This window comes from Podarcis vaucheri, assembly GCF_965113315.1.
Source record: "Podarcis vaucheri genome assembly, chromosome: 17".
Taxonomy (NCBI): domain Eukaryota; kingdom Metazoa; phylum Chordata; class Lepidosauria; order Squamata; family Lacertidae; genus Podarcis; species Podarcis vaucheri.
This window is the reverse complement of record NC_138755.1, coordinates 39343289-39367075: the sequence shown is the minus strand read 5'-3', so window position 1 is coordinate 39367075 and position 23787 is coordinate 39343289. Positions and strand designations below refer to the sequence as shown.

The window sequence follows — 23787 nt, the reverse complement described above, 5'->3', positions numbered from 1 at the left end:
GAGAAGTGAGGTTATAGGGAACCAGACAGAGGGCCTTCTTGGTGGTGGCACCCACCCTGTGGAATGCCCTCCCTTCAGATGTGAAGGAAATAAGCAGCTATCCTCTCTTTAAAAGACATCTGAAGGCAGCCCTGTTTAGGGAAGTTTTTAATACTTAATGCTGTATTGTTTTTAACACTTGATTGGAAGCCGCCCAGAGTGGCTGGGGAAACTCAGCCAGATGGGCGGGGTATAAATAAATTATTATTATTATTATTATTATTATTATTATTATTATTATTATTACACAGAGTTGGTCTGCCCACGGGCCTGGTGCCTGAGCCCAGCTCCCCATAGAGCACATCCTTGGAGATCCTGCCATCTTCCATTCTTTGGACATGACCAAGCCAGCCCAAAGTGGCCATCCTTGAACACATGGAAGTCAAAGGGAGATTGCAACATAAAACTGCTGAATTACACTTGATCAAGAAGGTCAATACCACCTCCTGTTGCTTAAATTAGAACAAGCATTTTGTTTTTGTTTTCATCACACTACTTGTGTTAATTAGTCGACCAGTGCCATGATCTCTGCGTAATAACCAATAGCTGTTTTTTGAATGGTCGTTGTTAATAACAGAATTATCACTGTCTGTAATTTCTGCATTTCATTTCCCTCTGAACTTTCCCCATGACCCCCATATGTGTGCTGACCTCTAGACTTTTTGTTGATAATTTGTCATATTGACATGTCACACAAACTGATATCATACTTAGCAAGAAACCATGGGAGTCTGCGGCTATCTGTGAACATTTGGATTGATCTCTGTGTAGCATGCCTTCAGTTAAAATAGCAGTGAAAAGTTAAAACAGGCAAAACAAAAACAAAGTCACGTAGGGAGGGAAAATGGATTTAAAAGTCAGTGTCTTCTTTTGAAGATGGAGAGGCCAGACATTTGAGATCATTTTATTGCCCCCTTTCTCATGGTGAAATCTCCTGTGCTGAGACCAGACATGATGTCAGTTTTGACAACATAGCTTGCTGTCAGCTTAAGGAAAGCTGCTACTAAAAGAAGTGTACACATGTAAATAATGGGGAAGCAATGTATTAATGCAGAGGTGTTACAGCAAAAATGCAGCAGTTTCTCCTCCCACCCCCAAGAACAGGAGTTGTGATCTTGTGGAGGTTTTCTATTCCCATGTTATGCTGCTCATGCAAATAAGCCACTTAGGAACAGCTATTTCCACTCATTCCCTTAAGCGCAGCTTTACACTGTAATTTTAAACCAATTTCAAACCTTTTAATTATGTAGGAAATAGATTGAGGATTAAATGTGTATCTGAACCTCCTATCCTGCACATGTGGGAGAAACGCAAAAGAAATCTAGCTTTGGACTTAGGGGACTCAGTCCCTTGGGGAGCTGGGCAGCAAAAGCCAAACCCCCCTTTTCTTCTGTAACAGCTACACACAGGGAGGGCAGCCCTTCTCATATCAGGTTGGCGGGACAACACAAATGAGGTGTGCGTGCATGGAATCACCCATTGAAAAGTCCAGCGTGCATCTTCTTGCCTTGTCTGGTATAGGGAGGAAGGCATGTTCCACGGGGGAGCATTAAATCCCCCTTCCAAGTGTTTTACCTCATAGCTTGAGAACACCTCAGGTGAGCAAGCACTTGGCTGTCCCTATAAGCAGTCTTCACTTGATAGGACCATCAGGCTATCCTTGGGACTTGCCCTGTAAGCAGCCTTCTTGCTTCTTTTAAATATGCAGTCCCTTCTCCTCCTGGCCTTCATCCTTTACTTCTTTCCCCGGCAAAGCGGAAGCTAGCATCAGATCCAATGCTGGGAAGTTTCGGGAGCGTGTCTAAAAGGGGGGAGGGAAAGTAGTTGGTTACTTCCTGTCTATTTCAATATCAAAAGGTTTCATGTCCCATCAGCTGTACAGCAGCAGAGCTTTTTGGAGGGGCGAATGTCCATCAGAAAAGCAAGCTCAGCTGTTCATCATTTCACAATGTCCTGGTGAAGGCCTTTCCTTTCCCAGAGCCAGAGATAAAATGGTTGTTTCTGGGCTGTGAGATTTTCATGCTACCCTGCCATTGATTCATAGCTGTCAACTTACAGATTTGAAAATAAGGGACCAGCAGCCTCAAAAATAAGGGATCAGCAGCCAAAACAAGGGATTTTCCAGGCACAGGTATGTTCAACTTCTGAGCCCCTCTGAGCCAAAGGCAGAAAGCCCAGCCAGCAGCCAAATGAAGCCTCATCAATAAGGGACAGCAGCGGGACATGGCACTGGGATAAGGGACTGTCCCGCCAAATAAGGGACACTTGACAGCTATGCATTGATCTCAGGCAGAATTGCACCTGACTTTCTACAGGCCTTGCACTTTTTCTGTGTGTATGTTCTGTTTTGTTCCATCGACATTAGTGCATGTGACTTAAGCCTTCTGCATACATGAATTGCATGAAGGGGTATCATGCAATTATCAGGAACACTTAAACATGTTTGTCTGTTTGTTTTCCAGAGAACTGAAGGCTGCTTGCAAAATAGTGCATAAACAGACAAACAAACAATGTCTCATCTGTCCTCAGCCTTTTTTAAAAAAACATTTTAAAAGGTGCATGGAATTTGAATGAGGAGAGTTATGTTACCCATCTCTAATGACATGATAGGCAATAACAGACAGATGCTATTGATTAACATTTGTGTGGCTTTGATCAGAACTGCTGCAGGGGCAAAGGCTTACTCTCTGTCTGCCACATCATGGGTCAGATCCTGCTTCTTCCCTGCATCAGATATTGGTTAAAGAAAAATCAATGACCACAACAGCAAGCTACGTGGCAAACCTCATGTCTCGCTGTAGCAGCGTTTCACACTTCTCCCTGCCCTAATGCCAGAGCAATGCTTTTCAAAGGGTTTTTGACATCTGTTTTCATTAAAATGATAAACAACACAACTGCGGGTATCTAGAAAAGATTTTAAATGGTGCAGTGTTAACCCCTCACCAACACTGCCCTGTGATCTAAAAATCATTTTCTGACTTTTTAAACTATTTTGCAGTAGATGTGTTGTTAGTTTCTTTGGGGCATCCTTTTGTTTGTGAAAAGTGATGGCTGAATAAATACCGTATTTTTGGCTCTATAAGACTCACTTTTTCCCTCCTAAAAAGTAAGGGGGAATCTGTGTGCGTCTTATGGAGCGAATGCAGGCTGCGCAGCTATCCCAGAAGCCAGAACAGCAAGAGGGATTGCTGCTTTCACTGCGCAGCGATCCTTCTTGCTGTTCTCATTTCTGAGATTCAGAATATTTTTTTTCTTGTTTTCCTCCTCCAAAAACTAGGTGCGTCTTGTGGTCTGGTGCATCCTATAGAGAGAAAAATACGGTAACTAGCATTCCTGGGCTGGTTCGTATTGCAACTTTAGCTGTTTAGGGAGGGCATGGCTTTGAAAATGTTACATCTGTCTCAAGCCTCATCAGGAGGAAAGGTCTGTTGGCATTGCTGGACGTTCAGCAATGACAGAGCGTAAAATTCTCTATTGGGTCCCCACCCCACTCAAGCCTTGCTAGAATAAAATAAAACGGAACGCCCAGAGGAGCAAAGCAGGTGAGAACAGAAAGCAGATGGAGTGACTTACTCTTTGTTTCAGGCAGGTCAAAGCAAGGATGGAGACTAGAATAACAAGGAAGGCTATCAGCCCCAGAGTGATCTTCTCAGCTGCTTTGGGCTGCACAAGGGCGATCCCGGCACCTGCAAGGCGAGACTGCAGTTAAATAATCTGAAGAGGATCAAAAGGACCAGGAAACATCAAAACTTGGGGTTCACTTAGTTGCTGGAAACAGACAATATTTTTTTTAAAAGAGGATGGAGGTGGAACAGAAGACCCTTTGTTTAACAGAGGGTACCTGCTTGTTATTTTCTATCCAGCTATTGTCTCTGAGCATATGTTTTCTGAGAAATTTGAAGAACCATGAAAGCCTATTTATCAGAGGCAACAGTTGGATAATGAATATGTTCAGCAACGGTGGCTGGGAGAAAACTAACATGAGATGGAGACTGAAGACTGGTTGTCGGTGGCTGCACCACATTCTGTTCTGGAATCAATGGAGACAGACTACTTGGTTTTTTCCTGTGCAGTCCACACACAGTCTTGATCAATTACATATAGATCCTATATATGTAGAACGCGGGTGGTGCTGTGGTCTAAACCACTGAGCCTCTTGGGCTTGCCGATCAGAAGGCTGGCAGTTCGAATCCCTGTGACAGAGTGAGCTCCCGTTGCTCTGTCCCAGCTCCTGCCAACCTAGCAGTTCGAAAGCACGCCAGTGCAAGAAGATAAATAGGTTCCACTGTGGCGGAAAGGTAAATGGCATTTCCATGCGCTCTGGTTTCTGTCATTGTGTCCTGTTGCGCCAGAAGCGGTTTAGTCATGCTGGCCACATGACCTGGAAAGCTTTTTGTGGACAAACACTGATTCCCTTGGCCTGAAAGCAAGATGAGCACTACAACCCCATAGTCGCCTTTGACTAGACTTAACCTACCTAGATCATATATCATTTTCAGGCTGCTTTTATGGAGTTGCCGGGTTTAGCTTCTTTTTATGAGCATGTTATTTTATTGTCTTTAAAACAGTTTACTATAAGCTGCCCTGTTAATTTGCTTCAGGTTACAGACCCCGCTAACCCAGAAATAGTGCTTCAGGTTAAGAACTTTGCTTCAGGATGAGAACAGAAATCATGCTCCAGCACCACGGCGGCAGCAGGAGGCCCCATTAGCTAAAGTGGTGCTTCAGGTTAAGAACAGTTTCAAGTTAAGAACGGATCTCCGGAACAAATTAAGTTCTTAACCCGAGGTACCACTGTACCGGGTACAGATTTCAGCAATGACAAATGAAAGAATTAATAGCGTATAAGCAAATTAATAATGTACCTGCAATTTCAAGGTGGTACTGCACCGATCCTGACATCCCATCTGGGCCATGGACACTGCATTCCCAGGTACCTGTATCATTGGGCAACACCTGAGGAAACTCCAGGGTCGAGCCTTGGCTTAGGAGCCCAAAACTCATGGAGGCAGCCTCAGGCCAAGACATGTTTGTGGGATTCAAACCGAGGTACTTCCATGCAAAAAGCTCCTTTCCTGTGTGGTAGCTGAGATTGCAGGTGAGAAGCAGACGAGATCCCTCCATGATGATCCCCTCAGTGCTCGGGGTGACTGAATGGAAAGAAAGAAACAGAAGCCCGTCATTTCTCTATCCTCTATCACCTGCCTCTCTCATATCCTCCCTTGAAGCGGAGTCTATTCCTGGCCCCATTTGTTACACATGACATCTCTTACTTCCAGGGCTGTCAAATCAGTTTTCACCTGGCGAATCACCTGACTTTTAACCAATTAACTGATGAACATGAATCTAAATCATTTTTTCATGACCCCCAAAACCTTGCTGCCGATGCATTTTGGAAATGTGGAGGGGAAAGCAAAGGAAAAGGGAAGGTGAGTTTATTTCACCAAAGCTCTCCCTAGTTATTAGAAGTACAGTAAATGCCATTTAAAATGTTTTCTTTCCTATTCTGTGTTGTTGCAACATGGCAAATCAAAACAACATTGGAAACCACACAAGCCTGCCCTCAACACAGAATTCCTGACATTACCTCCGCCACCACTCCAGATTCACCTACCAGAGCTTTGGTTGATTAATCTAGACTGAATGGCTATGATTTGAATGACATCTAGATGGGTTTCCTGCAATAAGAACATCATGAAGCTTTGAAGCCTTTGAAGCTGCCTTTTCAGAAAGGACAAGTGCACTCCCCAAACAAGGAGATCACCCCTCACTTGCCTTCTCCCCCCCCCAACCCATTGCTGGACTCCGCTGTCATTTTTCTTTCAGAGATCTTAACATGTAGGACACAACTCGCCAACCTGGAAATCTGCTTGGCTCTTTCTGTGACTCCCTCTCCTCACAAAATAAAGAAACACAGTGGTACCTAGGGATAAGTACTTCATTCGTTCTGGAGGTCCGTCCTTAACCTGAAGCACCACTTTAGCTAATGGGGCCTCCAGCTGCGGCTCCGCCACACGATTTCTGTTCTCATCCTGAAGCAATGTTCTTAACCCGAGGTACTATTTCTGGGTTAGCGGAGTGTGTAAACTGCAGCGTATGTAGCCTGAAGCATATGTAACCCGAGGTACCACTGTAAATAAATTCTGGTGCCGCCCCCACTCCTCACCTGTCATTACTGCCAGTGTGATGTTCTTTGTGATGTTTGTTCCTTGAACGGCGATCTCACAGGTGTACCAGCCAGCATCATCAAGACCCACCGCAGGAAGATGGAGGGTAAAATTTCTGTTGCTTCCATTACTGAGGGTGGTTACTGTCTTTGGTTCACTCCTTGCTGCGTAGCTCCAACGTGCTGCCACCCTGGAAATGCCGTAGTCCGTGGGATTGTCGTTCAAGAGGCAGGGCAGGTGGGCATCAGATCCTGCTGCAGCATAGACTACAGATATGGCTGGCTCAGCAAATCCTGGGTTGGGGGGGGGGAGAGACATGCTATTGTGTGAATCAGGCCCAGAGAGAGTGGGGGCATATGGGCAGTGGCGTAGCGTGGGTTGTCAGCACCCGGGGCAAGGCAAGTAATTTGCGCCCCCTAACCCATGGATTTGCGCCCCCTTACCCATGCATTTGCGCCCCCTAACCCGTGCATTTGCGCCCCCTAACCCTAACCCCCAGATGTTGCGCCCGGTGCGGCCGGCCCCCCCTGCACCCCCCACGCTACGCCCCTGCATATGGGCCACTTGGCCTGGGTCTCCAATTCCAAAGGGGGCCTCAGTCAGCATATTTATCTATATTTTCCATTTAAAATGAATAATTTAAATTCCATTTAAAAAATAAAATTATTTTTCAGCCTAACTTTTGTGAAAATTATTTATATACTTTCTTATTTATAAGACTTCAGTTATCCCCAGGGTAAAAAAAAGGGGGGGCACATTATCCACCTGGCCCAGGCCTCTGCCTGGCTCTGCAAGGCCCTGTGAGTCCCACAAAATATAACAAGGGCGGCAGGAATTTAGAAAGGAAATGTGTTCTGATTCTTAAGAGAATATTTATTTATTGTATTTTTTTATCCTAAGAGGAAGCACTCTCTGGTTGGGGAAACAGGAAAAGCAAAGGGCAAATCTTACCTATGACTTTCAGGTTGTACGTGGCATAAATTCTCTCCCCATCTGCAAAGGTGAGTTCACAGACCCAGGGCCCAGAATCACTCCTGAATGATCTGGAGATAACCAGCGTCTGGTTCAGGGAACAGAACCGACCAGAGCTGGCGATGAGCAGACCTGCATGGAACCAGCGTATCTCTTGGGGGGTTTCTGGATGTGTGGAGTTGCAGGTTAACTGGATAGGTTCAGACTCAATCAGGGGACCGGGAGAATCAGGAGTCACTGAAGGAAAAGGAGAATCACACACTGATGTCCATATCACAAGATATGACTTTCATCATATAGCTAACATCTCCATCTGTTCCTTTCTGGAGAACGCAGTCAAGTCCAAGGGGCAAAGCGGATGAAATGGTGCCATCACCTTTTCTTTGCAAGAGGGGTGAATTCTGCCTCATTCACATATCAAGTGAGGATTGGTGAGGGGAGTCGAACCATTCTGCAAGGGCATTATTAAGGGGTAGCTGACAGGGCCCAACCCAGCTCCAGGTCTCTTGTCACGTCCCTCTGTTTTTAGAGACTTGAACAACAACAGATATTTGGTTTCAGGTAGGGATGGAACAGTTGTTAGATTCAGTTGGCATTCAGAGGTGAATTTATAAAAACCAACATTTTCCAAAATAATATGAGAACCGAAACACAGCCATCCTTTGAAGTTTGCCCTTATCTGAATTTTGGCAAACAGTGTTTGCAAAGTTCATTCTGTTAGGGGAAAGTTTGCATATAAGTTAGTGAAGAGGACGTGCAAAAATGCATTCATCTGTCAAAACTGCATGCAAAAAAGACTTTTATTGGGAGAAACTCCCATGAAAATGCCAGTGGATTTCCATGAGGATTTTTTTTTTAATGCAAATCGCTGCAAAAAAGGTAGAGAATTGAATCTAAGATTTGAAAATGAGAATCCAAGAGGACTGAAATTGACAGATCCTTCCACGCCTTACTTACCAGCATGGGTAAGTGTAGTGCCAGTGACACTCGAGCCATCCACCATCTTAATTTGCCCAGAACCACCTGCCAATTTATGCCAACTTGCCTCAGAGGCCTGCACCACAAATGTAGCAACGCCCCTGCCATTCCCTCCCCTCTTGACACTCCATCTCTTGAAGAACTTTTCTCCCAGCCCACCTCCAAGGCTGGAAGTGAGTAGGGCTTAGAAAAATGGCTTAAAGCTACTGAGGGCAGCGAGGGAAGGGTTTGGCTACCCTCGCCCATGCTCTCCCTTCCACGTTCCAAAGTAGCTCTTCAGATAGCTTGCTTGACAGAAACTGGCTACTACTCTCTTTCCTGCAACTGCTGCCAGCTGTCAGATTCACCTACCTGACACCACGCCAAGCTCCACCTGGCAACGCAACACCTCTTTGGCAAACTTCACCACGGCCACATAGGTTCCTGAGTCCTCTTTCCGCAGCGGCTCAATCCTGAGCGAAAAATTCCCACGGATGAAGCCTGGGTCCCAGATGGTTGCTCGGTGCATCGTGGAGCGGGCCATTTTCTTGACGCCGCTTGGCTCCACCATGAGCACCAAGTGGCGTTTCCTGTGGGAGCTGAGGAAAATGGAGGAGGAGGAAACTCAGCTGTTAAGTGCTGGACGAGTGGGGCGGGAGCCCAGAAAGGGGATACAGGAGAGAGGTGGGGATAGGTGGAATGGAGGGAGTTTAGGGGAGGGAAGAGAAAGTGGTAAATAAAAGTACCGTGTTTTTCGCTCTATAGGACGCACTTTTCCCCCTCCAAAAATGAAGGGGAAATGTGTGTGCGTCCTATGGAGCGAATGCAGGCTCCTTGGCTTCAGCGATAGCAACGCGAAACCTCCAAAGCGCAGAGGGAGCGCTCCCTCCGTGCTCCGGAGGCTTCACGTTGCTTTCGCTGAAGCCTGGAGAGAAAGAGGGGTCGGTCCGCACTCACCCCTCTTGCTCTCCAGGCTTCAGGGATAGCCGCTTAAAGCCTTTGGAGTGCAGCAGGAACTCGAGCTGCGCTCCAGTGGCTTCGGGTTCCTTTTGCTGAAGCCGGGAGAGCAAGACTCTCCTGGCTTCAGCAGAGAGGGAGAGCTGCGCAGCGCCCCTTCAGCGAAGGGGGAGGAGAAATTGAAGGGGCTCCATTTCTCCTGCCGCTTCACTGAAGGGGCACTGAGCAGAGAGGGGGAGATTTTTTTTTTCTTGTTCTTCCCCTCTAAAACAAGGTGTGTCCTATGGTCTGGTGCGTCCTATAGAGTGAAAAATATGGTAATTGAAAGCCCCCTCCCCCCCCCCAGCCCTGAGTGCATAGAAATGGGTGCCTTACCTGTCTCCATGATGTACCCAGCGAAGAGCTAATCCCTTGTACAGCTGCCTGAAGCTGCTCTTCATCCTCCAACGACTCAGGTGACAAGGAAGCAAAGCTCGTCCGCCTTCTTCAGCCCACACTCTACATGCTTCTCCTGGTGCACAAGGAACATTCTGGGCTGCAAGAAGATTGTGGGGCCAATCAAGGAAAAGATGAGGTTACAAACATGCCTGAGAGGACGATATCTCTCAGCCTAACCTATGCCACCCCACCCAGGTCTCTTGCCGTGATAAAATGGAGGGAGTGAAATTAGGGTCTGGAAGGGGTGGGTCTTTGTTGCTTAAGAGCTTGGAGCAGAGATGGAGAGTGGACCTCCTGCAGGAGCTCAGATGCAAAAAAAGCTGAAGCAAAGCCTACAGCAAGCACTAACCCCACCCTGCCTTCAGGTACCTTGGCCACACTTCTCTTTCCTTACCAATAGTCAGATGCAGACTGAGGACAATAGTCCAGAAGAAGAATAGTAAAGTCATAGTGGTGTCACAGGGACAAGTGGGTGAGTGCCCTCAAGCTTCTCCTCCTCCTCCTCCTCCTCCCTCTGGCTGAAAAGGGAAGGGTTTGAAAGGGGAGCTGGAGATGGACCACACAAGAACCTGAGGCTAAGGAAATGGAGGTGGATCTCTGATCAAAGACTTCCGTAGTCACCCTTATATTGCAGGTGGGCTGCTGGTTTCCTGGCGGCGCTGCAGTGAGCGACGTCACAGCCAAGAAATCGGCCCCAGGCTGAGCCACGTGCAGGAAGGCAGCCGAGTGAGTTCTAGAAAGCAACTTGCAATGGAAACTGTTTCCATCTCATTCGGTCCACTCAGTAACCGTTGTTTTTCTTCATGGTTTTGCTTGCAGTGGAAAATGTACATAGGGCCAGTTTCTCAGGAAGTGCCCTGGGTGTTTTTCTTTGATCTCTACCCTTTCATCGCACAGCTTCTTTGGTGCTCTTCTTTCATCTTTTCCCTTTTATGGTACGGTTTCTTTATCTTGGTTAAGTCAGAACGTGGCGGTGCTGGTGATGCTTTAAGAATGTGGAGATGCTGATGCTGCTGGACCACATGTAGGTGGACACCAAGGAGGTTCTGACCAGGTCTGGATCAGCTAACTTCCCCCCAACCTTGGGCCCACAAGATGGTCTGGACTACCAGTCCCATCAGCCCCTGACAGCACATCCTGCACTGCAGCCCAAAACACCTGGAGGGTTAGAGAAGGCCAGTCTTGAAGAACAATTCCTCAAGAGGCAGCTTGCCAGTGTCCATTAAGAATGTGCAGGAGAGGGCAATATAAGTGGAGTTGCATGAAAGGCACCATGTGCACTATACATTTACAGCAGTATCATGCCGTTTTAAACAGTCATGGCTTGCCCTAGAGAATCCTGGGAACTACAGTTGGTTAACGGGGATGAGGGTCGTTAGGTGGGGCCAGCCCAAGAAATTTCGGCGTCTGAGGTGGACCCCAAAATGGCACCAGGGAAGAAAGGGTGAGGGAAGATCTATGCCAGGAACGGGGAGGAGGGTGGAGAGAAAGATGGACATCAGGATCTGATGTCCCTGTGGATCCTGCCGCCTGAGGCAGTCACCTCATCTTGCCTCCTGAGTGGGCTGGCCCTGTTCTTAGGAGACGCCTATTTCCCTTACAGAGCTACAACTCCCAAAGTTGTTTAACAAGCAATTTCTCTTCCCACGGAACTCTGGGAATTGTAGCTCTGTGTGGGGAATAAAAGGTAAAGGGACCCCTGACTATTAGGTCCAGTCGTGACCGACTCTGGGGTTGTGGCGCTCATCTCGCATTATTGGCCGAGGGAGCCGGCGTATAGCTTCCGGGTCATGTGGCCAGCATGACTTAGCCATTTCTGGTGAACCAGAGCAGCACACGGAAACACCACTTACGTTCCCACTGGAGTGGTACCTATTTATCTATTTGCACCTTGAGGTGCTTTTGAACTGCTAGGTTGGCAAGTAGCAGGGACCAAGCAATGGGAGCTCACCCCGTCGCGGGGATTTGAACCGCTGATAGGCAAGTCCTAGGCTCTGTGGTTTAACCCACAGCGCCACCTGCATCCCTGTGTGGGGAATAGAGGTCTCCTAATATCTCTCAAAACCTGTAACACACTACAGTCCCCATGATTCTTTGGTAAAAGCCATGACTGTTTAAAGCAGTGGTTCCCAACCTTTTTTTGGCCATGCCCCACCTAAGTGTCTCTAAAATCCTGATGCCCGCCCCCCTTGTGACATATAATCCTTATTATTCAAAAAGTGAACTCCTTTTCATGTGGAGGAAGCCTAAAAGGCCATTCCCTGTTAATAACTCATTCTTGAATTGCCCCCCTTAAAAATCAAATTGCCCCACACGTTGGGAACCACAGGTTTAAAGTGTCATGATACTGTCCTAAATGTATAATGCAGATGGGGCCAAATACTCATGGAATCCTATTGCTTATGTTCTTTACAAGCGAAACTGTTCCCAGATGTAAATACATATCCTGATTTGGATTTTGCATGGCTATCAAGGGGGCTGCATCATCCTTGAACTAAGGAACTGTCTTGACACAGATCTTGTGGAGGGAAAGGAATCATGCCTTCTCTTCCTGTGGCAATATCTTCAAACAATTGGAAAACTTTAAATGCAAATCTTTTTGAAGCTCGGATTTTGCCATTATGGGACATCGTGCTTATGGACAAGTTAACCATCTCATGAAAGGAACATTGATCTGCAATAAGAGGACTGACAGCTTCCATACAACATTATCCTTTTATCCTGCTTGTTGAACGGACCTGGCAGCGTTACAGATCAGTCCCTGAGCGACAGCTCGCATTTGTTGCAATTCCTGTAATTTGCCAGGAGATAAGACAATCCACAGGGATGCGGGTGATGCTGTGGGTTAAACCACAGAGCCTGGAATTTGCCAATCAGAAGGTCAGCGGTTCGAATCCCCATAATGGGCTGAGCTCCCATTGCTCGGTCCCTGCTCCTGCCAACCTAGCAGTTTGAAAGCACATCAAAGTGCAAGTAGATAAATAGGTACCACTCCGGCGGGAAGGTAAACGGCGTTTCCGTGCGCTGCTCTGGTTCGCCAGAAGCGGCTTAGTCATGCTGGCTACATAACCCAGAAGCTGTATGCCGGCTCCCTCGGCCTATAGAGCGAGATGAGCGCTGCAACCCCAGAGTCGGCCACAACTGGACCTAATGGTCAGGGGTCCCTTTACCTTTAAGACAATCCACGCAGGTGAGTTGGAAGGACTAATGTAAAGTGGGAGTAAGATCAACAAGCTGGGAACTAAGGTTGAGGTGTCTGTCCTGAGGGAATGGGAGCTCTGGTTCAAGAGACATTTCTGGTTGAGGTGCTTTTGTGCTGAGTGAGCTTCTGTGAAATGATGGCTCCATCCGGAGGTTCTGTTTTACTCAGCATGTGCCTCTATCTTTAGATTTGACCTCTCTGTTGTCTCTGTTTCAGCCCATTCTAAACGCTGACTCTACTGTGGCTTCTTGTTTATAATCTCTAACGCTAACCCTGACCAGCAGCACATTGACGGCTGATGGAAGGTCACACAAGACCCATCTAGGGAGCCCTGGGTCAGAGGGTACCGAGAAAAGATCTCACAGAAAGGCATTTTCAGAGAAGAGAGATAAAGCTGTGTGAATGTGACGTAGCCTCTGGCCCAGGGAGCTCACAGCCATCAGAAATCTGCAAAGGTTTAACATGTCACAGGTTGTTCTTGCTACACCAGCCTGGCCTACCTAACTTATTTGCAGTGCTATTTTTCTAGAAAAAGAGGTGCCAGAACTCACCATGAACACCTCCCTTGTTCTTTTATAGTTGCAGTGGCGCCCACCATTCACCAAACCCTAAATTACTTAAATAGCTAACATCAATGTGGTTATTTACCATTACCTGCAAATTTCTGAAGGTAGGAGGTCTACCCGTAGATACCAGCCAAGATGCCAGATTTATAGGCATATAATGCATGAAACTTACCCTCCAACATTTCTCCAATGAAAATAGGGATGTTGTTGTTGTTATTCCCTACCCATCCGACTGGGTTACCCCAGCCACTCTTGGTGGCTTCCAACAAATATAAAAACATAATAAAACATTAAGCATTTTTAAAAAATCTTCCCTATACAGGGCTGCCTTCTGAAGGTTGCATAGCTACTTATCTCCTTGGTTTGGGGGTCGCATAACTCCATACCCTCCAACATTTCTCCAATGAAAATAGGGACATCCTAAGGAAAAGCGGGGGCGCGGGTGGCCCTGTGGGTTAAACCACAGAGCCTAGGACTTGCCGATCAGAAGGTCGGTGGTTCGAATCCCCGCGACGGGGTGAGCCGTTGCCCGGTCCCTGCTCCTGCCCACCTAGCAGTTCGAAAGCACATCAAGTGCAAGTAGATAAATAGGTACCACTCCGGCAGGAAGGTAAACGGCGTTTCCGTGCACTGCTCTGCTTCGCCAGAAGCGGCTTAGTCATGCTGGCCACATGAGCTGTACGCCGGCTCCCTCGGCCAGTAAAGTGAGATGAGTGCCGCAACCCCAGAGTCGGTCACGACTGGACCTAATGGTCAGGGGTCCCTTTACCTTTACCTTTAAGGAAAAGCGGGAAAATCCTGGATCAAATCAGAAACCAGAATGGCTTCTGTAAATCTGGGACTGTCCCTGGAAAATAGGACACTTGGACACTAGCGAAGGAAGAGGAGTGTGGGGGGAGCGCACTGCCCCCAGCAGCGTGATCCCAGCGGGGTGCCATTGCGGCTGCCTCCCCGCCCGCACTGGGGCCCTGCCCCCACAGGCAATGAGCCCTGCCCCCCCCCGGACACGTGCCAGCCCTGCCCCCGCCTGCTCTCTGCCCCCCGGTGCCAGAGCATGAAGCTCTGCCACTGCACTCGGAGGGTCTGTCTGAAATGGCCATAATTAATTAAAATCATGATCAGAGAAAGCAATAGATAGCTCTGTTCAATAGTCTATTCAGGTATTATTGTTGTTTTTCATTTAACTTGTAACAAAGCACCAGAGAGCATTCTACTTTAGCTTTTAGGATTTGCCAATAAAAATGGAAGAAAGTGAAATTAGAAAATGGAATAGACTAATAAAAAGGTTTTGTGGACCAAGAAATAAGCAAGAATTAAGGAAAAAGTGACGGCAGATGAGAAACATATAGGCGGCTTTTGTGTATCAAACCTGAGGTTATATTATTACAAAGTTGTATATAGTGAGTAATGGAATAATGGAGTAATGGAATTGTGAGCATATTTTTTAATAGACAATTTAAGAATTTAAGAAGGAGCTGTGATAAATATAGAAAAAGAATATCTTGATCAGCTATATCTGCAAGTAAAGAGAGTTCGAATTACCAGTTTTAGAAGGTTTGAAATTTTTAAAAGGCAGGGTAGTTACTCTATTCTTAGTATTCTCTATTTGCCGTGGTTTGAATATCTGCGGTTATGTAGCTTCCATAAGAAGCTATAAAGAAATGGATTTCAATTATGTGACTATACTATCTTAAAAAATTACATCTTTTAAACATATCACGATGACCTTATTGCAAGGAAATGGTATGATAAAATGGGGACAAGATTCATGAAACATTGTAACATTTGATGTTGGAATATTTGTGCAAGGCAGTAATTAACATTACACTTTGTGTAAGTTATCAAGATAACTGTTTAAAAGGATGCTGTGCCAGCATGTATCACCTGTGCAATTATACAAGGTAAATTTTGGAAATGTCAAAAGGGAGATGGAATTATTTTCATATACAGTGAACATACCTGAAAGCAGAAGAATGTTGGGTAAAGAAAAAGGTGTAAGTTAAACCTGTTTGAAAATGGTACCATTACCGTAGCTATTAAGATATGCAACAGATTTATGCCTGTAGATTTTCAGTAAATGTGTATCTGGGTTTGTTACAGCAATGCTTTCCAAACTGTGTTTCGACACATTAATGTGTCGGTGTGTCATGCGAAGGCTCCCATGCTGCTCCCGGGACTGGAAAAGGGTTTGTTTAACCTCTGGTTTGCTAGTAAAACTGAATTACTGGGTCGCGAAATGGTGCATGTCTAAAGTGTGTCACCCACATGAAAAGTTTGGAAAGCTCTGGCTTGCAGGCTACATCTGCACCCCAGTAAGTTTTTTTGAGGCCTCCCAAGACCCCTCCAAATTTGTCATTTAATTTTTGTAGAAGTTTGTTTTAAATTAACTGCTCCTGTGGGTTCCCTGCTGTAATACCATTTGTAATTACCCGTAGGCATGGTACCTCAGTTCTGGTACCTCTCAGGTGGGTGCCATTGCCATTCTAAGAGAACAAGGGAGGCTTCATAGCGAGTCCCAGCACCTCTTTCTCTAGAAAAATAGAACTGACTAAACTAACATTAACCCCAGCCAGCACCAAGTTGGCACCCTTGCAAGTTCCATCTCCTTCCACAGAAGACGAGGTCCTGTTTTTCTAAGAAATAGAGTTTGGCGTTTTGCATAGACTGAGGTTAAAAGATCCTTCAACACAGCTGTATTCCTGGAAAGCTTTTGAAAGCCTCAAATACATATTTCAGCTAAACCAAAATTGCTGGTGACCCAAACAGGTCTTGTACTAGTGCTGTAAGTTCCCGGTCACTAGCTGGTAACCCATCACCCATGTTTTGCTTTATTTTCCGTATTTGTGGGCAAATATAAGCTTCTATAGTCATTTTGCTTCTCAGCAGAAGCAAACTCTGGATACGAACTGGAGGGCAAGTCGGTTCATACAGTCAGAGACACTTACTGATTCTTTTCCTCTTTCAGGTGTTTACTAGAGTAACCCATGTTTGTGTGATAACCCTCCATTTCCCCTCATTATATACCACAGGCAAACAGCATGGAGACCACAAAAAGCATGAATTTGTTCCTATGCCTTTAGGAGGACGTCATTGTCAGCTGGGAGCTGTGTGTGCACATTGTTTGTGTGTGTGTGAGAGAGAGAAAATAAGAACATAAGAAGCTGGTCAGATGAGTTCGCTCCGTGTTGTCTTTTCCAGCACTCCCTAGGACCTGCTGGATGCAACCAACTTCAGACCCTCCAAGTGTCTCTATTTTCCAGGGACAGTCCCGGATTTACAGAAGCTGTCCCAATTTCTGATTTGATCCCAGAATGTCCCACTTTTCCTTAGGATGTCCCTGTTTTCTTTGGCTAAATATTGGTGGGTATGGAGTTATGTGACTCCCGAGCCAAGAAGATAAGTAACTATACAACCTTTAGAAGACATCCTTTAGAAGGCAGCTCTGTATAGGGAAGTTTTTTTAAGAAAAAGTTTAATGTTTTATAATTACGTTTTTATATATGTTGGTAGTTACCCAACTACCAACTCAATCAGGGAAACTCAATCAGATGGGCGGGGTAATAATAAGAATAATGGAATAGGACATCTCTATTGCAAACATTGGGACGTGGGTGGCGCTGTGGGTTAAACCACAGAGCCTAGGACTTGCCGATCAGAAGGTCGGTGGTTCGAATCCCCACGACGGGGTGAGCTCCCATTGCTCGGTCCCTGCTCCTGCCAACCAGCAGTTCGAAAGCACGTCAAAGTGCAAGTAGATAAGTAGGTATCACTCCAACGGGAAGGTAAACGGCGTTTCCGTGCGCTTCTCTGGTTTGCCAGAAGCGGCTTAGTAATGCTGGCCACATGACCCGGAAGCTGTACACCGGCTCCCTCAGCCAATAAAGCGAGATGAGCGCCGCAACCCCAGAGTCGGCCACAACTGGACCTAATGGTCAGGGGCCCATTACCTTTACCTTTATTGCAAACATCGGAGAAATGTTGGAGGGTATGCAACCTTATTGCCACATCCCTGGGTGATAAGGAAGGTCATTTTGACTAACAATTCATTATCCTCATCTAGGGTGTATTTGGGTGTTTTTTTTTGGGGGGGGTGGCCCCTAGCATGAGTCATGATCTGTTAAACTCTGTAGATAGTGACTATGGCTGTCATTAAGAGCAGCAGACAGAAGATTCTGACCTATTATGGGGCACAATTCACCATTTTAGCCACTTCCTCATGGACTGCTTTCCTACCAAGTGAGAACAACTAAGCATCGCTTTTCTGGAATCCATTAGTAGATTTTAAAGGGTGATTTCCCACAAAACTTAAAATAGAAATCCTTCATAAAAATTCAGAAATGTCTGTCCGAATAAGCCAGAGCTCACCATATGTTTACTCAGGAGTAAATCCCATTCGGCAAAGTTTCCCATCTCCCTTCAACTGCCCCTTTAATTAATTGGTTCCTCCTTGCCTCTTTATTTTAAAGCAGATAATTGATTGCTTCCTGTGGCTACCTTGGCCTCAACATGCCTGAATAAATCCTTAATTGGCTCCTCTTTCCCACTTGGGGGGGGCAGGTTTTATTAACTTTTTTTGCTGTTTGCAGCTAAAGCAGTTGCTCATTAATTTCCCAGTAGCAAAATTGCACTACCCCAAAAAAACAAAATTTAAAAATAATGAGCAGTTGCTCTGGCTGCAAAGAGGAGTTCTTAAGCCCCACCCAAAAACAGGGATTAATTGCGGGTCAGGGAAAAGCAAACTAGCCACTTTAAAAGAAAGCAACAAGGTGGAAATCACTAATTAAAGGAACAGTAACCCTGAAAAATCCTTAGTATTTTGCTGGTTAGCCGTGGACAGGCTGGTACAGCAACCATGCTTGAAGATTGGACTGCAAATTAGGTCTGGACAAAAATTAGTTTGCACAGAAAACAAGTAAGCAGCAGTAACAACACAGTTGTTATAATGAATGAATTATATCCATTGCGAAATAAAAGGCTGCTGTGGAAGGAGTGGAATCTTTGGATGAGGGGGCAGAATATTTTCAGTTTCGCTCCCCCTACTCGTGTAAAGTGAAGTCAGATTAATTTGCTTAAAACCATGAGTCACTGCGTACATAGGAAAGGACACGTGCTTTCAAAAAAAATCCTTACATTTATATCTCCCTTTTCTTCCATCTGGCAACCCAAAGCAGCATATACATCCCTAAAAGTCTCCCATCCGTACATTGACCAGACTTGGAGCTGCTTAGCTTCAAGGACAGCAGTGGCTTCACGTGCCTTCAGACCATATGGTGAGACAAAGGTTAGCCTAAAAAGCAAAGCGTGATATTATAGCAGGTGATAAATGGTCCCTGGTGGATCATAACATTTCATGAATCTAAAGTATGTCCAGTTGTTTGAGCACCCATGTCTATGTCGCACAGGGAGACCTGCCGTCCTTTACACTCACCCACCCAGTGGGTGCTACCAGCCCCATTCTCTACTTAGTCCTGAGTTCTCAGGATCTGTCCCCTATCACTGCTATGATACCATTCTAAACACTTCTGGCTTCTCCCAAAGGTTTCTGGACATGTCCTATAGCTTAGAATCTGAGACTTAGAAGCAGCCTTGGCAACCATCAAAACAAATGGGAGCTGTATGCATATAATTGCACATCTCATTAGCTCAGTGATGCTGTTGTTGTTTAGTCGTTTAGTCGTGTCTGACTCTTCGTGACCCCGTGGACCAGAGCACGCCAGCCACTCCTGTCTTCCACTCCCGCAGTTTGGTCAAATTCATGTTCGTAGCTTCGAGAACACTGTCCAACCATCTCATCCTCTGTGGTCCTCTTCTGTACATTTATGAAATGACTTTGTGCTCGGCCTGACTGCCGGCTTGTGGCTACCATATTTATCTTCACATTGCATCACCATGAGCAATGTTTCGTGGGATTCCCTTGCAGGAAAAAAGAAATAAAAACAAAACATTTGGGTTTGTGTGTTGTTGTTTTTTTTAAAAAAACCACCGCTCTTTGAAACAACAACAATGAGCCATCTTCGGTTACATTTTCCTAGTGTGACACCAAAACTAAAACCAACACAAGTATTGTTATGAGCAGGCACGAGGGCGAGAACAGAGAGTTTTCCACCGCTGGTAACTGCTAAACATGCATGTCTGCACAAAACCAGAGTTTTATTTTTTCGAATCTGGCAAAAACAGGAGCGTTGTTCCAGGTCGGAGACCAGCAGGGTCAGAACTCATGAGTCCCAGGAGCCACAGGCAAGTGTTGCAGCCTAAGGCAGGCGCAGAGCGCATTTCGAAGGCAGCAAGAGCAGTGCAATGGAAGACACCGGAATGCCTGAAGCAAAGAATCTGAATCCTATTTCTCTTCCCTACCAGTTTCCACGGACCGAGTGCGCAACTGACCCAGAATTTTTTCCTCACTAGCCATGGTTTTCCCAGTAGTGATGTATGGAAGTGAGAGCTGGACCATAAAGAAGGCTGATCACTGAAGAACTGATGCTTTTGAATTCTGGTGCTGGAGGAGACTCTTGAGAGTCCCATGGACTGCAAGAAGATCAAACCTCTCCATTCTTAAGGAAATCAGCCCCGAGTGCTCACGGGAAGGACAGATCCTGAAGCTGAGGCTCCAATACTTTGGCCACCTCATGAGAAAAGAAGACTCCCTGGAAAAGACCCTGATGTTGGGAAAGATGGAGGGCACAAGGAGAAGGGGACGACAGAGGACGAGACGGTGGGACAGTCTTCTCGAAGCTACCAGCATGAGTTTGACCAAACTGCGGGAGGCAGTGGAAGACAGGAGGGCCTGGCGTGCTCTGGTCCAGGGGGTCACGAAGAGTCGGACACGGCTAAATGACTAAACAACAACAACAACTTTACATGTCCCTCTGAAGAATGTTGCATGGACAAAAAGATGAAGGTGTGGCGTTGAAAGGTTAAAGGTGGAAGGGTGGGTTGCAAGATAAAGACAAAAAAAACCTTGGAATAGATTTTTACTCCCAGGAAGTATTCAAAGAAATGATCTTCCACATGCATTCTGAGGCAACACATCAATCCACACCATACATTCAAAACCCCCGACTTCTCCTTCCTCACGAATCCTGGGGACAGTAGACAGAAATAGGAATGTCCTAAGGAAGAGTGGGACATTCCAGGATCCAATAAAAAACCAGGGCAGCTTCTATAAATCCAGGACTCTCCCCAGCGGCGTAGCGTGAGTTGTCAGCACCTGGGGCAACACAAGTAATTTGCGCCCCCTAACCCGGGGCAAGGCAAGTAATTTGCGCCCCCCGCTGCCGCCCAAACGATGCCGCTTGCCCGGAGGAGGAGGGGGGCAGAGAGGCGAGGAAAATGCAACGGCCCAGCAGCTGCAGCAGCACCGGCGGAGGCGGGGCTGTGAGGAGGGGCTGCCTGGCGCGTCCTCCGCGGCGAGCGCGGAGAGCCGCTGCCTGCCGGGTACCTTCAGCCCGGACGCGCACACAGCTCGTCGGTTCTGCGAGACATGCGGCTCCGCTACAGCCTGCGCCCGAGGCTCTTCGGCGACTCCGGAGGCAGCGAGTGCGCCCCCCAAATGTTGCGCCCGGTACAGTCGGCACCCCTGGTACCCCCCACGCTACGCCACTGACTCTCCCTGGAAGATAGAGGCACTTGGGAGTTCTGCTTTAAAACATATATGCAGAGTTTCTCATGAAAAATGGCTCTCAGGCACTGACAGAACCAGCATTTTAACGGAGGCAAGAGTCAAGGATCGCCTCTGCTGGATCGCTTGCATGGCACACAGTTTTCTTTAGTTCATCAAGGAAAGCCAGAAATCAGCCTGAGATTTAGAGCATAGCTGTCAACCTTCACTTTTTGTGCGGGAAATTCCCTTATTCCACGCCGTTTCCCGCTGCTTCCCGCTGCTATCCTGGATTGTTAGATATCCCGTAGACTGTCCCCGGGACAGGTGAGGCTGCTGATCCTTTATTTTTGAAGCTGCTGGTCCCTTATTTTCAAATCTGAAAGTTGACAGCTATGATTTAGAGGTGTCTGTAGTTCCCACCCTGAAAAAAAAACGCAAAATCCTGGCAGGAGCTGGTGTCACAAAGTTGGAAGCAGTGTTATGTGTGGCCACCAGAGGGAGCAGAGACACCACCTCCAGATTTTCCTGCTATATACCCTTCCCACGTTGGGAATATTTGGGTGTGTTTGATGTACAGTACTTGCCCACCTGGAAATCCTTCCAGTGATAACTGGATATACCTACTGTAAGGTGTAGCCGCTGATGGCCTTATGCACCATTAACTTGTCTAACCCTCTTTTTAAACAACCTGTTGCACATTAAGTTTCCACTAGTGCAACTGTGGGATGCAGGTGGCGCTGGGGGTAAAACCTCAGTGCCTAGGACTTGCCAATCATATGTTCAGCGGTTCAAATCCCCGCGGCGGGGTGAGCTCCCGTCTTTCGGTCCCAGCTCCTGCCCACCTAGCAGTTTGAAAGCACCCTTAAGTGCAAGTAGATAAATAGGGACCGCTTTATAGCGGGAAGGTAAACGGCGCTGGTGCTGGCTCGCCAAATGCCGCTTCGTCACGCTGGCCACATGACCCGGAAGTGTCTTCGGACAGTGCCGGCTCCCAGCCTCTTGAGCGAGATGAGCGCGCAACCCTAGAGTCGGTCACGACTGACCCTGTCAGGCAGGGGTACCTTTACCTTTACCTAGTGCAACTGTTGAGTTGGGTTTTATATTGGGCAACCATTATTCTCACCAGGCCTTCAGAGGTTCTCTGAGTCAGCTGGGATAGCTCCGTTGGTAGAGCATCAGATTTGAATCCAGGTTTGTGGTTTTGAGGCCCACCTTGGGCAAAAGATTTCTGCATTGCAGGGAGTTGGACTAGAAGATGAACCTTGCGGTCCCTTCCAACTCTGCAATTCTATGATCTATGAATCTGAAGGCTGTGTTTCTGTAAGAACTCCTGAAGCTTTCTTACCTTGAATCAGGCCAATGGTCCATCTAAGCCCATCTGCTGCAGCCTAGTCCAGAAACTTTGGACTACACCAGGGGTCAGCAAGGCTTACCGGGCATGGGCCGGATCACTCCCACAGAGATCCTCTGTGGGCCAGACTGATGCAGCGTGATGCCAGAAATCGCGTCTGCACATGTCCGCAGCACCGGAAATAACTTCTGTGCATGCCCAGATGCTGAAAATTGTGCCTGTGCAGACGCGATTTCTGGCATCTGGGCATGTGCAGAAGTGATTTCCGGAGCCACGGGAGAGAGTCCCTGCACGCTGTGCTGCACCGATTTAGCACAGCGCACGGGGACTCACCGAGTGGGTGGCTTGGTTCGAGAGCAAGTTAAACAGCCTCCGTGAGCCACTTCCAGCCCATGGGCCTTAGGTTGCTGACCCCTGGACTACACCTCCCATCCTCCGGTCTACTGTGGCTTGTAGTCAAGTCTCAAGCAAAGACTGATTTTCAAGCTGCAGACCTTTAAGTGGAATTCTGCAGACTGAACCTTGTGAGATAACAGGACCACAGTAATTCCTGCTCCTCCCAAGCAACGGGCAGGACTCAAGTGTCTCTACGCTGCCAGGCAATATTCTGATAGAATATTCTAACAACCGTGAGCCTTCTTCCAGATGTCCAAAGGCATGTCAGTCAGAGAACAATTTAACAAACCTCATTGTCCTAGTTGGGTTTTATTGAAACCATGGGTTGCTGGGTTTTTTGCTCACTAAATGTACTAAATCAACACAGGCAATTCCAGAGAAGTGCTCTCATCCCATTACTGCTGCTGCAAATGGATTGCTCTTCTCATTGGGTACACATTTTGGCTCTGCAGAGAAATGTCTGTGGGTAGAAGTTTCTCCTCGCTTTCTCGTAATTCTAGAACCAGTGATGTTGAGTGGTAAGGGTTCAGGACAAAGGGGAACACAACTTCTCCCAGCGCGTACTGTGGAATTCACTGCCACAAGATGTGAGGCCACCAACTTAGTTTTAAGTCCATAGTGGATTGGGACTTCTCCTGTATGTGAATACAGGCTCTGGCCAATTGAGCAGACAAGACCAATACAGTGGTACCTCGGGTTAAGTACTTAATTTGTTCTGGAGGTCCGTTCTTAACCTGAAACCGTTCTTAACCTGAAGCACCACTTTAGCTAATGGGGGCCTCCTGCTGCTGCTGTGCTGCCGGAGCCCAATTTCTGTTCTTATCCTGAAGCAAAGTTCTTAACCTGAAGCACTATTTCTGGGTTAGCGGAGTGTGTAACCTGAAGCGTATGTAACCCGAGGTACCACTGTAGTGGGTGCAATGATCAAGAAGGCGGTTTCTGCTCATGTTGTAGGGGAAAGTGAGGGGCAGATGGGGCTTGCCAGACTAGGAAGGAAGTTCAGCTAGAAGTAAATGTTACAATATAGAAGCAATGAGGCAGCGAGCTGCAGCTAGCTTGAAAGCAAATCATAATGGGAGTGTTGGGACTGTTCCATGGGAACAGAGGGACAGTCAATTCACAGTGCAGAGAGCACCGGATTT

At 46.9% G+C, this 23787-nt stretch overlaps 1 protein-coding gene and 1 long non-coding RNA gene across 3 annotated transcripts in view; one reads left to right on the top strand and one right to left on the bottom strand.

Annotated features, from left to right (window-relative positions):
• The window catches only part of LOC309522709, a 289900-nt gene that overhangs the window by 125469 nt on the left and 140644 nt on the right, over nt 1–23787 (top strand). The window lies entirely within an intron of this gene.
• LOC309522649 (lymphocyte activation gene 3 protein-like) lies at nt 1374–22426 on the bottom strand. Of its 2 annotated transcripts, none has more exons than XM_082206099.1 (8): nt 22244–22426; nt 9468–9627; nt 8508–8734; nt 7158–7415; nt 6206–6499; nt 4905–5189; nt 3613–3725; nt 1374–1840 (listed from the first exon to the last, which is right to left on the bottom strand). In XM_082206099.1, exons 2-8 carry the CDS (start codon nt 9530–9532, stop codon nt 1736–1738), a joined length of 1347 nt encoding a protein of 448 aa, XP_082062225.1. In that variant the 5' UTR covers nt 9533–9627; nt 22244–22426; the 3' UTR covers nt 1374–1735. The 2 variants fall into 2 exon arrangements, with proteins under 2 accessions (XP_082062225.1, XP_082062224.1); XM_082206098.1 differs by lacking the exon at nt 22244–22426 and adding an exon at nt 9925–10296.